At 38.9% G+C, this 17560-nt stretch overlaps 1 protein-coding gene across 12 annotated transcripts in view; it reads left to right on the top strand.

Annotated features, from left to right (window-relative positions):
- Nucleotides 1-2527: 2527 nt before the first annotated feature.
- The window catches only part of ATRNL1 (attractin like 1), a 515292-nt gene continuing 500259 nt past the window's right edge, over nucleotides 2528-17560 (top strand). For 11 of the 12 annotated variants that reach the window (XM_085319057.1, XM_085319058.1, XM_085319066.1 and 8 more), the window contains exons 1-2: nucleotides 2528-2749; nucleotides 2845-3223. In XM_085319057.1, coding sequence (XP_085175183.1) covers nucleotides 2940-3223 — 284 coding nt within the window. In that variant the 5' untranslated portion in view covers nucleotides 2528-2749; nucleotides 2845-2939. Of the gene's footprint in view, nucleotides 2750-2838; nucleotides 3224-17560 lie in introns of those variants that run through there. The other variant, XM_085319068.1, reaches the window with a different exon arrangement.

A 17560-nucleotide genomic window follows, 5' to 3' on the forward strand; every position in this document is an offset into this window, starting at 1 on the left:
TGTTGATTTTAAAGATTAAAATGATTTTTGTGGATCTGAAGCAAAATGTACATCAGTCTGCAAAAAAGATGAAGCAGGCTTTGATATTTTCTAGGTTGGTATAAAACGAGTGAGAAAGTGGTGGAGGAATGTTATCTTTTGGCTGTGTTAACCAAAAAGTGCTTAATGTGTTCTGAGATTAAAAAGTAGTCTTTGTATCTTGGAATATAATCTTAAATTAACTGCATTTATGGTCTCATAATGTTATTTAACAGAGGATAGTTGTTTAGCAGCCTTAATCACATGTAATATTGCACAACTAGCAGCCTGTTCAGCAAAAACTTTGACCTTAGCTCTTCTCATAAAATACAAAGCAGCACCACAGTTTCCATTTCCTCTCATTGCATGAACTCACCTATCATTTGCAGAGACATTACAGAGACAAAGATGTCTAGTAGTCAAGGAATGAGTCTGATCCAGCACAATGAAAGATCCATCTAAGCTGAGTTAGGGAGACAGCGTATTAYAGATGCCTGCACTGACAGTGGCTGTCGTTCTCCTGACATCCTCTGGAGCGGAACTTGACAAATCACTTTTCACTTCTGTTTTCACCATGCACACTTGCATTTTTTCTCTCAATTATGACTGTAAGCTCCTTAAAGCACAGACTGTTTTTCTGTAATGTTTGTTTTGTGCTTAGCATTCAGATCTTGATGTTGGTCAGACTCTATGTCATACAAAAATACGAACAAGTTACTGCTGGATTTTATTGTGCACCTTACTAAAGTATTGATGTGCCTTTATTTGATGAAATTCTGATACGGATTGAATGATATACCTGGGAAAACAGACCAGTCTATCAGGCTAAACCAAAAACAACTAACTAGTCCCGCCCCCTTCCAAGCAGGAAAATTGTAGAATCTGGAAAAAGTTCAATCTGGATTTAATTTTAGAATCTAACAAGGTGTGTCTTGGGCCTATCTTTTCTGAAACAATATTAGGAGGTGAAATTAAGTATCTTTTCTTTCTCTTCTTGGAAGAGAGACACAGTATCATAAATTCTCAATTCGGCTGTTAGGAGAAGGTTTCAGAAGTTTTTATTTCTGTCATTTTCTTTATAGCAAGTCTCTTTTCTATTGTAAAATAAAAATATATTCAAGCAAAATTGGAAAAAAAAAACAGGCTGTGCATGGCACATCTTACTAGAAAAGGCCATTTTAGGCAATTTTATTAGAATGATTATTTTTGTACACCTCTGTTTATAAAGCTAGGTACTTCTGGTACCATGAGCCAAGCTGTAAGTGAAGAGTTTTGATCTGTACTGTAAAACACGAAGACAGACAAAACGTTAGAAAGGCAAGAACTTCAAATCAGCAAGCTCTTAACAGGTCTTCTAGTATTAGCTGTCATGGCGTTGAAGAAAACTCCTCGGAACCTTCCAGGACTAGAGGTGAACCCCGAGCGGCTGCTCCTCAGCGAGGCGCCCCTGGCAGCCCCGGCAGCCCCAGGCCCCGTGGAGACGGGCCGGCTGCTCGGCCAGCGCTGTCCCCTCGAGCTGGCCAGGGGAGGTGGCGGTCTGGTCCGGTCCGGTCCGGTCCGAGCCGGGCGAGCCCGAACCAGGTGCCACCGCCACCAACGGACCGCGCGCGCCGGAGCGGTGCCGAGGCGGTGCCGAGGGGCGGTGCCGGGGGGCGGTGCCGGGGGCGGCGCGGGGCGCTCCTTCGGTCTCGCCGCCCGCAGGGCTGCGGGGCCGGTCCGGGCCGGCGGTGCGGCCCGTGCGGTACGCGCCCACCCCGCTTTAAAACGTCCCTAAATAAAGCGTGAACAGGCAGCGCAAGCAAGGCCACGCCGGCCCGAGCGCGCGTTTCGGGAGCGCGGCAGCCGCCGGCCCGGCGGGCGCTGCGCCTTTAAGGGCTGCGAGGTGCCGCTCCGCCGCCTCCCCCCGCCGCTTGGAGTGGGCTCGGATGGGCGACGTCTGTGTCGAGCCGCAGCCAGCAGCGCAGGTGGCTCCCGCTGGGCGCAGGGGAAGGGGCGGGAAGGCGCTGGTGGGCACAGGAGTTGCTGGTGTGAAATCACCCCCGCTGCCCCCTGCCCCGCCCCGGGTGGGGGGTGGCCGTCTCCATCGGCCCCGCGCCGGGCCCGGCCGGGCCGAGCCTCCTCTCTCCGCCGGCGCTGCGGCCCGGGCGGAGGGACGGACCCAAACAGACCGAGGGGCGGGCGCGGCTGGACTGACCGCACCAGGGAGACTACAGCTGGCCTTTAAAAATGGCTGCTCGGCAGCTGTCAGCTGGGGCAGGGCGGCTGCCAGCCCTTCTTGTCCGCCCGTGCCCTAGCGTCCCCCTGAGGTGACTAGCGGAGGCGGGAGCGGCTCCGAGGCCGGGCCTGGCGCCGTTAGTGCGGGATGCGGTGGCGGCTCCGTGCCCGCCGCCCTCGCGTCCCATCTGCGCGGCGGGAGGACGGCGGCGGCGGCGCCCCCCCCCCCCGCGCTCCGCCTCGCCGCTGCCTGCGCGTGTGCCGCGGGCAGAGCGACTACAAAGGAGGAGGGGGAGGCCGGGGCGGTGTGAGCGAGGGCTCCGTGTGAGCGTGAGCGCGGGGGGGCATCTCCTGCGAGGAGAAAACGCAAGGTCAAGAGGCAGTCCTCCTCCTCCTCCTCCTCCTCCATGGAAGAGGACGGGAGCAATGAGCCCTGAGGAGGAAGGAAGGGGAGAAGGGGCGGATGGCTGAGAGCTCCTAGTGCCGGGCTGCGCCTCGGGAGCGCCGAGGCGCGGGGGTTTGCCGGGGCCGGAGGGGTCGGGCGGGAGCGGAGAGGGAGGCACGAAGGAAGCGGGGGGTTTGAATCTCCCTGGCTGGATTATTTTCCTCCAGGAGAGCCGCCCGGCGCGGCAGCGGCGCTGCCCTGGGGGAGCGCGGGCGGCGCTGCCATCGCTGCCATCGCTGCCGGCGGCCGCGGCGCGGCGAGGATGGAGCTGGGCAGCGCCGTGCGGAGAGCGGGAGCTGCCCCTGCGCCCCTGGGCGTCTGGAGACCTTTCCCCTCTCCGTGCTGCTGCTGCTTCTCCGCGCTCCTGGACGTGAACAGCTGGCTGCTTTTCTACGGCTTCTTGTACCTGGCCCTCTACGCCCAGGTGTCCCAGTCAAAGTCCTGCGACAAAATCTCCTGCTTCTCGGGTCATTGTGTCAACTCCACTTGTGTCTGCGACCAAGGCTGGGTGGGAGACCAGTGCCAACACTGCCAGGGCAGGTTCAAGTAAGTTTCTAATTCTTAAAATTCCTTTTTTTTTTCCTCTGTAGACCAGTGCTTGCCCTTTTTGTGTCATTGCTAACTGCATGTTTGTTTTTTTTTCTTTTTTTTTTTTTTGTGTGTCTGCTACGATTTTGTTCATCTGTGATGCAAATACGTGACAGAAGTTGAGGATGAAATAGACCCCTTTGCCTCATGGTCCATCCTTCTAAAAATAGAGGATGTATTTGTCAGATGGAAAAATGTACCTGGTGACTTATCACTGCAAATAGGCTACCCCACTTGATGGGAACTGAGAGGGAAGGAGCAATCAGCCTAAAGCTGTGTCACTGCTCTCCCTTCTGGAAGTGTCATGGAAATGACATGATTACTTCATGAGGTTGCCTCATGAGCAAAAATTATTAACAGATTTGAAAATCTTTTTCCTTTTGGAGATCGAATGTCTTTTTCTCATTCCAGTCTTCCTCCCTTTCTTGAAAGCGCCTTAACTAAGTGGGCATTAGTCATGCACATTCAGGACAGCATAAATGTATTTTTATACCATTATTGAAATGTGCGTCACCAATGATTAGGTTTGCAGGAGAAGAGACTGTGGTATAACTGTAAAACAGTAAGTTACAAAATATCTTYGCAAAGGAGTGAGCGGTTAGTAAAGATAGAACTATCTTATTCTGAAAAGTGGATGTGATACCAAGTTGTTGATCGATGAGAAAGAAGCACACACTGACACTTGCTTTTCTCTTTGTAGTCTAAAAGAAGACTTGGTTTATAGGGCTGTCACTTCCCCTTCCTTTTTGTATGTGTGTTTCAGACTTCAGCGTATAGATTGGTAGCAAAGAACACTGCTGTGGATAATGTTTTGCTATTATTTCACTCCATAACCTTGGATAGGACACTTCATTTCATTCCTTTGTAAAATAAACCTTAAAAGCAGGAACTATGTTTATGAAGTATGTTGACGTATACAGCTGAAAAGTGCATTAATATCTAGTTAATAACTATGTATTAGTGAGGCTCTGTTTTATAAAATGTAAATTTTGCTTCTGTAGATTATTTTAATAGGTTAAAAGTATCCATAATTGTCCATTTTAATTGTGCATAAGTTTAGTTTTCTCTCTAAATATTACAAAATATGTAAGTTATGTAGCTTAATTCTAACACTTCAATCTGAGGTCACTTATCTCTAACTAAGCAAAAAGCAAATAAAGTAATTTGTTAGCTTTGGTAGTTAGGAGTAGTTAGCAGTCAGATAYGTTAGCCAAATTAATCTACATGTAGTAGAGAAAAAAGCAGTTCTCTGGTAGCTTCATATTTGGTGGATTACTCTTATCAATGAGACTACAATTGAGACATAAATGCAGTATAAGGCAAACATAATACATGGCCATATTAAGACCTGCATGCGAATTTGAAAATGAGATTTTGAAGTGGATCATCTGTTGCCAGTGTGTGTTGAGGATTTGGGGTCTGTTGCTGGTCTGTGCTCTGGAACAGTGGGCTGCTTGCCATAAAGATTGTGGAGGAGGAGAGGATGCCTAGGTGAATCTTCTTTGTGCATAATAATGGTGTGCAGGAGACATGACTGCACAGCTAGTATTCCCTAGTTTTATAGGGATTATTTGTATCCTTTACCTTAACACCAGTCACAACAGTCTCTAATAGCGCAAGGGCTCAGGCAAGTCTTATTCTCTTAAATTTCAAAGCTTTTTCTAAGCTTTTTCTGAATTAGTATATTCTCTGAAGAACAGAGCTAGATGACACTGAGAACTAGAGCTAATGGCTCAGAGATGACTTTAGGCAGCCCTTAGAAGAATTTCCATTATTATTTCTTGTTTAAATATTTTTGCTTATTATTTACATTGGTTGTATTTGTGAGGTTAACTTAATGAGAGAAGGCACGGTGGTTGAATTTTCTCTGCTCGCTTCTGGTAGAATGCTAATAATCCATCTCCACCTAGAGGAAGTTTGGTCTGAGTGTTGAAAAGACACCTTTTCTGAGCCAAGCTAATGCAGTGTTTAATTGATATGCCGTTAGGAACTTTGCTGGAAACAAAATAGATTTCTCATTAAGCTCTCTGCATTTTTTTCATGATTATCTTTGATAATGATAATATGTTTGTGTTATGATTTTTGTCACAGAAGTAAGCTTTATCCATTATTTTTGGAGACTTGTTTCCTACCTCCCTTCCTTCTCCCCCTCCCCCCACATTTTCATAGTTATATTTTTGATAGGTCACCTTAAATTTTTATTCTATGGAGCAAAATATACTCTAGAATAAAAATAACCATTCTAAGACCAAAAGCTTTACCAGTCTTGTGAGTTGGGAATAGTATTAAATATGCTAACGTGTTAGAGCACAAGCAGCAAATTAGAATCACTGTATTCCGAATCTTGAAAATTCGGGTGTACGTCAAATAGGTGATCAGTCAAGTCCTTGTATTTACAGAAAAGTTGGAAAATGAATATTGGACTGCCCTAGATGCCAGATGACTTAAGAGCTTTTTGACTTCAGCAGAGTATTAGTAGCCTGACTTACTGTAATTATTCCAGTTGTCTATGAAGCATGATTATCTACTTCCTACACCAGTAGCCACAGTAAGATTTTTACAGCAATGGTACTTGTGTTAGTCCAGTTAGGTTGGATGTGTATGATCTTGTGAGCAGTTGCTTCAATCAGTAAGAATTATTATGGAGAACACTTCAGAAGAGCAGAAAGGTTGATAAATATGTTAGGCTATTATAAGCCAATTGAGAATTAATTTGTAGGTTAAGTGTGATATATATGAATTTTAATAAGTTAATAGAACTTTGTATTTTATTTCAAACACATTGTTTCACAGTTTTGGCAATTCAAAGTGCTGATACATGTCCATATTGTTGTGCAAAGTTAAACCGAACTTTCGATGACCTATATTTGACCTAGTAGTGTAAAGCCTGTTTTCTGTCACTAAATTATTTAGTTAAATATTTTTCTCTCGTCTGAGAATGAATGACTTGCATTAAAAGAATGTTAGAAGCATTATCGTAAAATAAGTCGTCTAGCTAGGGGAAACTTGGGACTGTTAATTCTTCCGTGAGAGATGTGCAGTATTTTTGGTTTTGTTTTTATTTATTTTCTAAACTAAGAAATAACAACATAGCAGAGACACATAAAAATGATTAATCAATCTTAGTAAGCAGGTATCAAAATAATGCACAATTTTGTGTAATCTTGCCTTTTTATGGTAGGAGAACTGCTGAGTGAGTAAGACTACTTTTCAAGGGTTGCTCTGGAATGGATGAAAGATGGATGGGGAGAAATAAGTAAAAAGATACTTAAGCACTTTTATTTATTCATTAACTTTTATATTCACTCCTTATATCAGGTGGGAAGTATGTAAATAGCACATTATATAAATGGTATAGCTTTGTTATTCTTACTGTGTTGCATGCACATCCTTGTCTTTTTGCAGAATGTTCTAGGCCTCATCTCTGTCTGATGGTAAATCAGATTATTCTTTGTTCTGAATGGATACCTGATTCTAATTCTGATTTATTTTCAATTTTTTAACACTTCTTAAATTTTACTCTGGCAAAATGCAAAATACTTTTATCAAAATAAAAGGGAAATCCAGTTACTAAAAGAGGGAATGAGAATACAGTCTGTCTGCTTCCTGGAGATATGGTAGAGTATGAAAGTCAAAGGGAAAGCAGGTTGTGTTTTTATTGCAGGGAGCTTCAAATGACACAGTTCCCAAGATGAGAAGAGATAAAAATACGAGCATAAAAACAGTGTTCAGTTTTATTTTCACTAGGTCACTACACTTCACTCTGATTAATTTTTATTTTAGCAGCAATGTTCTTCAGAAGTTTCTGTGATTAAACATGGCTGTCCCAAAACAGTAAAATCTTATTTTATTGCTTGCACTTTATCTAATCATTATACATACAAAAATCTTCTCACTAACATATATTTTCTTGTAATGAAAAATCTGAACATGTTCTGATGATTATGTAGAAGTGTTTGTTAGGCTTAGATATTTCTGAACTTTGAGCATGCAAAAACCTGCTGTTAGAGAACTAGCAGTCCCATTATATAAGCAAATCCAATTTAGGGCTCTTTGGTTTAAAAGAAAAAAAACAAAAAAAACAAAACAAAAAAAGAAAAAAGAATAAAACTCTCAACGTAAAAATCAAGTATGTTAATTCCAAACCAGTGTTTACTAGCCACTTAGTAAATGAGATSACCTCCAAGTCTCAGGTCTACCAGGACGGCAGTACTATGTTCTATGATACCTGCTAGTTGAGATTCTCAACGTTAAGCATCTAAAGAACTCACAGTAATGGTTTACATAGTGTGGTCCACCTAAGCTAACGTGTCATACTCACCTACTGATTTTCTATTGCTGTATTTTCGCTTGCACTTTCTTTAGTGACATCCAATTTTTCTGGTGTAGTGCTTACTCTACGAAGTCTAAGCAAGAGAATTTTATTTTGTTGCTGGACACTGACTAATGCTTTAGTCTGATGGTTTTGTTTGGAGATTGCATTTCTCAAACTTGTTGAACTTCCCATCCGACCTCAATGCCTTCTCATGGTCTGCTGAAATGGCAGGACTTTGTCCCTCCAGGGCAGAAGATTGAGAATCTGTGTTCCTTACAGGCCAGGAGTGTTTACACTTAGCTCTTCTTGGCGAAGATGAATTGCTGTCCATTTAAGGGTAGCTGAACTCCGTTGTGAATTGCCTTTCTCTCCCTTTTCACCTTCCAACAGAGAATCTTTCTGTGAAGTCAGTCTTTCACTTTCATCCACAAAGGGCTTGGCTGCTGTTTAAGAATGACTATTAGAAAAGTGCAAACTTCTCTAAAGTAGAATTATTTTCTTGTCTTTGAAAACTGCTGAGTACTGATCAAAGTTTCTGTAAATTCTCTTTAGTGATTTGGTGAGTAAAACCCAGAAACTTAACTGGATTTCAGCTTTGGGAGTCCTCGGTATTGGAGGATTTGCAAGCAGGCCAAATAGCTTGCAATGAACTGTAGCTACAGTAAGTTGTAGAATGGCGGAGAGAGAACAGCAGGTGTTTGGTTACCAAGCCAGGTCAGGAAACCCTGGGATGTGATAGGAGTCAAAACCTAGTGGCTACAGGTATAAGCATTTCATATCAAATAAGCTTTAGCATTTCTAATTAAGCTTTATTAAATTATAATGAAATATTATGTGCAGCATGTGTTTTTTCTGACTGTTACAGTGAATTTGTGTGAAACAAAGTGATGGCAACTGCTTTGTAGGGCAAGAGATGGTAAGGAAAACACTTTTACTGTATGAACAGTCCCCTCTTCAGTAAGTTTTATCTACAACTGTAACACTTGAGCTGAAAACTTTGTCATAACTCTCCTTTGCCAAAGGACAGTCTTCCATGTTTTGGAAGCTTGTTCGAGGTGTTGGAAGGTATACTAGGTAGAGCTGAAATGATTTACTTCAATAAAAATAAGATAACCTTTGCATGTTGAGCCCTAGGTATAAATTAATGAAAAATCTGAGGATGCTCGTAGTTGGCTACTATGATTAGCAGTGCTTTTAGCACTACTGCACGCTTTCTCTTCCCTGCTTTATAGGCATGAGGTGACATTGTATTATGCAAAAATTCTAGTGGTAGTATGATAGCAGCTGCTTCTGCTCAGAGAATAAATGTTCTTGTTAAACACCTCCACAAACCCTGTTTTAATAGAAGGAGTAATAGTAGATCATAAGTTCTGGATAAAATCACTGATCTTGTGTATGGGATTTTTGTCCTGAAGATGTCTTATTTTTTTTACTCTCTATAGCACTTTTTTTGCAAATAATTGGTTGTATAGTGCTTTGTGTTTCCATGTAAAACTTTTTCCTGTTACTCCCTTTTTCATATTGAAAAACGGTCAGTGTTTAGCAGTGCTACTTACTTTTGCATTTTACCAGTGGATCCCTTAACATAATCTCCAAATAGTCCAGTGCTGATTTTGCAAAAGATCCTGATATTGGGAGGGACAGAGTTCCATCATTTTCATGAATGTTGGGCCAAAATGATAATACAGCTTAGTGCTTTCTTACAATATGTCTTCTCAGGTTTACTCTTACTCTGTGGGCTCTGGAGTGGCTGAGGAGTGCAGTTCCTGATTGTGAGGTTTCAAGGGAATTCTTTTATTGGAAAGCCAGGTAGTAAGGGATGTGTTTTGATACAGAAATGTGCTGTATTTATTGGAGATAGCCATTCATTGTGGGCATCCCCAGAACACTCTTCTCTGACACTGTGGTATTACAAAACCTGTATGAACTGATCCTGGCTGTTCTCTTTAATTCCCTTTTTAGTATGTATGAGAGGGGTCTATTCCTGAAATAATTGTTTGCCTTTTTATGATAGGAAGATGCTAAGAGAACAGTAATCCACCTTGGAAACATGAGCAGTTGTGGGTAGCTCTCTTTGATTACATTTTGAATTTAATCTGGGGATTTTTTTATTTTTTTTCTTACTGGAAATGCATTGTAAGTAGATGTGTAAATCACAGCTAAAAGGCAGAGGAAAACAGAGAATATTTTAAGCTATTTCTTACCGCACCAGAACTAGGGTGTACTTAAGTGAAAGGACTATTTGCTAAGCTTAAAATAACAGCGGAAAATGGAGAGGTTTTCCTTTTTCTTGTTTCCCACAATACTTAAATTAAATTTTAGAGCTCATTGCCACAGGATGTCAAAAGAAATATAAAGGGACTGGATAAACTCATTGGGATTAAGCCTATGTTCATCATTGTTATGGCTCAGTACTGAAGTTGGTGATTTTTTAGAAGTTAGGAGGACCACTATACTTGTCTTTTTAATCTTTTAATTTCACTATGAATGGAACTTTGCATATATGATGTTGAATTTACCTTTTCTGTTCATGGGTCTAAACATACAAATGAATACACATATTGTAAAATATGCCCTGTCTGAGATGATATTGCAGTTGATTCTAGCATGTTTCTATTAACAGTGGAAACTTAATGTAGTATTTTTTTGTTTTACAAATCTGTAACAGCTTTCATTCTGCTTATCTATAAATATATTATATGACCTTACATACATTCCTTCCTTGTGGGACAGATTGTTTGTTCTGGTTTAGAAACTACTTTGGTGACTAATTATTTCAGGTGCTTTTATTTCTCCTTTAATAGTTCCTGGTTTTCTCTGATAATATAATTGGCTGTATTATTCTTTGTATAGGCTGTTTATCTCTGGTCAGTAGGTTGTTTTGCTTTAGAGTATTTATAAAGAGTTCAACAATCTAATGAAGCTTTAATTGTATCACATTAATGTCAGTAAAATACTGTTTTTATGTCTGTTCTTGCTAAGTGAACTTTACTAATTCTGCTTTGGTTTCTGTGCTTGAAAAGATATCTAACCTATTCTGTGGTAAACGAATAAGCTGCAATGTTTTCACTGATTGAGAAACACGTGTATCTTTGTTCAGTCAGATGTTGTGCTTGAGGACAAACAATGGAGCCATACTGACTCTAAGGGAAAGTATTGGAATAGCTTTGCCAGCTCTCTTGGATTCTAATTGCTAACCAGCATCTGAACAGTGTTTATCAATCATAGCAAGCAAGTACAGTAGACAAGTTTTATTGAAAAAATGTCTCCCCTTTTTTTTCTTGTCAACATGTTTAACATTGTGCTTTTTTTTTTTTTTTTTGGAAACTTGATTTATTAGGGAAATGAGGCTTTAAAAACTGCTGCCTGGGTGTCTGCCACTCTGTTTCTTCTGCTAGCAAGTACCTTTTAACTTGTTTGTCAGTTACAGTTCTCATGAAAATGAGTCTGGGTGGAAGAGAGAGGGAAAAGCTGCCCATGAAATTGATTGTTACTAGACCCCAGAGAATTTGGAGGAGAGAAACAGGATGGCCTAACTATAGGTAAAGCTGCAGTCAATTTCCATGTTTTCAGATGTTAATCAGCCTTGAGATGCAGCACTACAGGGAAGCCTGTTTCGTTATCATTGTGTTTCATCAGAAAAAGACTTAAGGAAAAAAAAAGTTTCCTTCAGGTTGGTTCAAGAAACTACACCTTTCTCTAGCTCTCTTCTGTACACTGGTTTGGTGTGTGCAAAAGCATTAAAGGAAAAACTGTGAATGAAACTGCTCCTTTTTTTTTTTTTCCTTTGAGTAACTGAATGACAGGAAATGTCCAATCTTTTAAAATACTTTCCCTAGAAATTAGATGATGTGTTCTCGGTTATCTTTGCTGTTTTTGATAACTTKCAAATAAGGACCAGTTCTTGTATGTAACGATACAAACTGCACAAGATAAGAGAACACCTTTGAGTGATTCTAGCTTCGGTTTATCTGCTTTGTTGATTTGCTCTTACTTTCTTCACAGCAATTTGATATCAGCAATCAATCTGTTTATTAAGCCTCGTCTTCAGATATTTCCTATCGCATTTCTAAATTCTCTGCTTTCTGCTTCAAGGACCAAACTATTTCCGTATGAGAAACCTTAACAATTAGATATTAAAGATCTCTCAAACTTTATTCCAGATAGAGTCCTTATTTTAGTCTTAAATTCTGAATTCTGCTGTCTGCTAAGGGTAACACATGCAAAGTGTCATTAAAATGCAGGCTGTAAACAATGTAGAATAATGATGTTGTATAAGAAATGATCTCTAGAAAAAAAAATTACACTTTCACAGTTAGCTGCAGCCAGCTGAAGTTCTTGCTGCTGTGAAAGAGGTAGCTTTATCTTTCCTACAGCTCTTTGGCTGCATGTTCTTTCTGATTCTTACATAAGCATTAACATTTCTGCTGCAAATTGAAAAGTGTCCTGAACAACACCCTCTCCAACTTTCAAACCGACTGTTTCTTAGCCAGATCAGTTCCCTGAGGTTACTTTACTGTACTGGGCTATTGCAGGCCCAAAGGAGGTAGCAGGAATGAGCAGGTTTACACCTGCTCATGGAAGAAGGAAATTTCCCCTTTTAAAAATAGTGCAGACGTGGCTTAACCATATTGTGAAACAACACTTTGAACTTCAATAACCTGTTTAAATAATTTGTTTAACCAGTGCCACTCTCCTATGAAGATTAATAATTTAACGGTTTAATGGTTGCTACTTCTAATACAAAGGGTRTGATCCCAAGCAAGGCTGTCAGTTGCAAAGCTGCCTTTGTTATCAATATGTTATCAATCAAAGTGTGTCTAATGCAAGACCCTTGTGTATGTAATTACTCCTAATGACATCAGTGGAATTGTATGCAAGATTTTTTTTTTTAATACCTGTGAATTGCATTTTTATAAGCTAGCATGTGAATATTGATATAATTAAACTAGTGGAAACATCAGTGATTATGGTATTATTTTTGTTCAAATATGTTTTTTTTCTCTTGCTTTGTTTCAAATTGATTTGGTGGTGGTGCTGTGAAAAAAAATTCTTAGAACGTGACTTACTGTCTTTATGTTTGTTCAGATTTTAAAATGCAGTGGTAGTTTGTATGATAACAGGAGTTTAAAGTTCGTAAGAAATACATTTTTATAAGAATATTGTTTTTAAAATGTGGAAGTATAAGCCATATGAGGCTCCTTACAAAATAAACAGAATTTGCAGTGGAAAAAGTGTTTTCTGAAAGGAAAGCAGTTCTCTTGAAATAACTTTAAAAATAATTTTAGGTTGTATTTTTGTTGTTTAATAACATTTCATGTATTTTAATGTTTTCTATGAGATTTTCATAGACTAGAAATGATCTCTCTGATCATTCTGATCTCAAAGCAGAGATTAATTTCTGATTACAGCTTGYATTGTGGAGGCTGTAGGATTGCTTTGAATTAATTCTTGTCCTAGTAGAACATGGGCTTTAAAAAAGCATCCATTCATGTCTGAAAAATCTTCCAGTGATGGAAAGTTCATCACAGTCCTTTCTGAATTCTTCCCTTGGTTAGTTATGCTCATTGGTTTTTATAAATAGCAGAACAAATATATAATCCCATCTATTCCAGAAAAATACCCTACTGTGTGTGTTGTCTGTTTTTGTGTTGCCCTGTTTTCTAGTGTTTTGAGTCGTGTGTTCACTGAAGATAGAATAACCTTCAGGATGTCAGATTTTTGTTCCCTGTGTAGGTGAGATATTGTCACCTTTTATTTAGAGAGTGAGGAAGCGTGCTCCTAGAATTTTCTCAACGTAAAAGAGATTTTCCTATCTTTAATTGCTTTCTTGGTTTTTGGCCTTTCCTATTTTATTAATATTCTTGAACTATGAATGCCAAAAGCAGGTGCTTATTTTTTGGTAATGGTTGTACTGGTGAAATACAAAAGCAGAGTAACCTTTCCTCTGCCTGATGTCCTTCTATAGGCAGGTGCAGAGAGCACTTCTAGGCTTAGTGCTGGTTGCCTCACAAGCTTCTTCAGCATTTCACCCACAGTATTGAGTAGTTGGTGCATGCCCTTGCTTGTCCCAAACTTTTCCATGAATTGAATGGAGGCACAGAGCCTGCCTGCACTGGATGATATTTAATTGTGAGACTACAAATGTATATGTTTGGGATGGAGTTACACTCCTATTTGAAGGAGGGGAACTCCCCTCGGCAACCCTCCAGCAATAGCCAGTTTGCTCTGTACACAACCCGTTCCTGTGTGTAAGTTTGAAAGCATCGATAGACTGAATCCCTTTGCAATGTTAAGCAAAGAAATTGTGAATTCTGGAGTCTAGTTAGTTTTCAGACTAAGTGACTGATTGCTTAACTAAGTAAGTGTGCAAACAGATGGCTGGTGACCCTGCTAGTCCTTTCAGATGTCACTAAAGCCTTTTGTGATTGCTGTAGATATGCAAAGGGCTCAGCTGAGTTGAATGAATGCTTTATGCTGTCTGTAAATGATACAAAAATGTTAGCACAGATTATAGTGTTTATTTTGTTTTTTTTTTTAATTTTGACAAATACATAGTCTCTCACTGTATCTCTCTTGCTTTCTTTAATCAAAAGTAAAGTGTGATCATATTTTTGGAAGGCATTACCACAGTTAATGTCATCTTTTTAGAATGAGTAGAAGTAGATTGTGAGATGTCTGTCTGTCCGTCCCACTGCATTGGAAATTGATTTAGTTGTTTCAAAATGTGGACACAAAAGGTGGGAGTTAATGAGATGCTACAAGAATAATATTGGGATATTCTTGTGCATATTCATTGAAGTGCTGGTGAAAAAATTTTGTTTAAAACAATCCTAAGTAGAAAAATCAAAGAAATATATTGGAAAAATTCATACAGTACTGAGAAATAATTTTCTTTCACTRTATTGGAAAACATGATATCAAATTGATATAAGAATAAAAGGAATAAAAATTACTATGGGGCCCTTTATTACTGTTAACTGCTGCAGTACACTGGAGAACCCATATAAATCRACTTCACAAATTTCCTGTAGGTATCATCATTTTTTAAGTGAAGTGTATGTTTTCATGTGAGGTAAGCAGTAGGAATTTTTAACTAGTATTATAGATTGCACTATGTATTATTAAAAGTGTAATGAATAAACACGAGTTGCATTGATTTTAATGCTCTATGTGGAATAAGACCCTATTGAGAAATGGTGGCAGAACTGGGCTCAGTGCTGACTATTACTTACAGTGTTTGTTCACAAGGTCCAAGAACTGCATTCAACTTTGAAGTCTCCTGCAAACAGAATAACCTACAGCTTTTAGGCTTCTGAAAAASAGTGTAGCCACCAGCGCTGTAGAATATTTTCTAGGATAAACGTCCTAAATTCTCTTCTAGAGAAACAGCGTTTTGCAGAAAGTAATTACCTTGTAAAAATCTCTAGTCCAAAGTTATGTCACTCATCTGGAAGACAATGGTTCCAAGACCTGTTTGAATCCATATTTGTATATTATTTATTTTTATATTTATAAAATTATAATTTTATTATTATTATTTTATTATTTTGTTATGCTATTTCTATTAGTGCTGTCGTGTAGTGGCAAAATGCCTACTTTGTTAATCCTAATGATATTTAGAAATAAGCTAGCTGTAGAGTATTTCCAAACTTTAAGCAACTCCGGTCATGCCTGAGAACTATGATTTGGACAGGGAATTTTGAGGCCGGGATACTCCAGGGTTACCTGGCAACTGAACAAGTATTGAAGTTTGGATGTAGGCAGCTAAAATGATAATTGAAAAAATAATTCTCTTACAGATTTAGTCCGTAATTTATGTGCTTCAGTGTCTCATCTGTAAAAAGGGAAATACTTCCTAGTGTGTCAGGCTGAAGATTTGAGATAATCCAGGACTGTAATGATGGGGCCAGCTAAAGATTTAGGTAGAATTTTAGAGGACTGAGGATGCATTTGTTCTTAGAATATGATAAATAATATGGCATAAATGTCTGTTGTTCAAACTGTGCCATATATCTCAAAAAGATGATTAAAATGGCTTCATCATTAGGTCAAGTGGACCTAAAATTTCCAAGCGCCCCTTATTATTGGAGATTACTTGAAGAATAAATTATTCTTACTTGAGCAAATACTAGCAAAAATAGAGCTTGTACAGTGTCCATGTTACTGATGAGATTGTGTTTCAGAAGATACCCCTACCCAAGAAGACTCAACTCCCTAAGTTAAATGTTAATTAAAGTTAAATATTATAAATGTATTATGATTTGCAATCATAAGTAATACTATTTAGAAAATATTTTAAAGAGTTACTGTTCTACCTGTATGAATAAAAAGGTCTATATTAATTTAATAACAAATTATTTCTCAATATCGTAAGCATACATTTCCGATTTATAGGATATTTGCATTATGTTATCCCAGGGCATGAATCTGTCTGTAGTTAACAGTAGATTTTTTACTATAGACATACAGTTTTATTTTATGTATAGATGTATGTTTACTCTCCTGTTTTTGAGTATTCATTTATTTTTCTCTGTTAGTTTGAGAATGACAGAACTGAAGGCCTTCAGGTAAAAAGTGAATAAAACTCAGAATGTCCTATAATTATTGAGCTGCAGGAGCTTGAATTAGAACATTCAGAAATACCACCAAAGGACCAAATCTAACTATTTACWTCACCAGTCATGGCAGTAAAGTGTGAGCAGCATTGATCTTGGCCAAAAGCCTGGGGGTGGAGCTGCAGATAGTACTGTCTGTCTTCTTGCATAGACAGCTTCTATGAAGGTATAATAAAATCCTGAGGCACTGTGGAACATAGACATCCTTGATTTCCCCGTCCCAGGAAAAAGAGGGAGAAATTAACAAGCTAAACAAAAACCATTTTAAAAAAACGTCTTTTTTATGGGTTCTTTTTTTTTTTTTTTTTTTTTTGGATATGCATTTCAGCTTTCAAAAATCTAGAGAACTTTGATTCACTTTGACTGTATTTAAAGAGAGTTAGTTCCAACTTTATTTGTAAAACTGAAATGCTGGTTAAGCCAACTGAGGATAAACTTTAATTATTCTTTCTTAAATCTCTAGAGTAAGCATGTGTGTGAAAATTGTACTTCTCATGGAAAAACAAAACCAGAAGAGCTTTTATTAAYGTTATATATGTGCAAGTACAGTTTGTTATAGATATACTGTGGAGGATGCTTGATAATCAAATGTTTTTGGTATATGCAAGAGATACTGAAGTGGCAAAGTAGTTATGGGGAACAGATGAATGAACTGTGTGTGCTTCATAGGAAGCATCATACACTTACTTAAATTAAGCTGCATGCTTCCGTAGTTTTCTCTCCTGTGTAGTAAATCTGTTTTGCTTGCTTCCAAAGTCATCTGAGGATCTTCTAAAGGATAATTTTAAATGTCCAACAGGAGCTGGAATATACTCTTGAACAATAATGAGATACTGAAATAAGGAGCTGGCTTTGAAAATGTACTTACTTGCATTTTTGAGCACAGATGTAAAAAATTTGAATGTTTGGATTCAATCAATCCTTTCTAGAGGGATTTTTGGATGATAAAAATAAATAAATTGAAATCTTATTTTCTTCTAATGAATTGTTGGTGGCCATATTTGTCTTCCTGTTAGCTTTAGAACCAACCTGTTAAGATGATATTCTATGTTGAGAATATCTGTATTTTACAAACAGTCCTCTTAAATGTGATTTAATTACAGAAATGTCGTACTGAGAATGTGTGGTAATGAACTGTGTCCTTTTAGCTGGAATTGTGGTTCCAAATATTTCTCCTTAAGCATGTTTTATGCAYGTGAAGAGAGGGAAGTGCCAGCTTCTGTTCAAATAGAATTTCCTATCCTGTCTTAAAATATTTTTAATTTATCCTTGTTAGTAGCTTATTTAGAAAAATAAGAACAATTGTTATGAAATCTTGGAGTTTTACTGTGCGTGAATATAGAGGAGAAATTAGGCTCTCAC

The sequence above is a fragment of the Rhea americana genome, unplaced genomic scaffold (genome assembly GCF_003343005.1).
Source record: "Rhea americana isolate MKP2758 unplaced genomic scaffold, rheAme1 scaffold_57, whole genome shotgun sequence".
NCBI classification, from domain to species: domain Eukaryota; kingdom Metazoa; phylum Chordata; class Aves; order Rheiformes; family Rheidae; genus Rhea; species Rhea americana.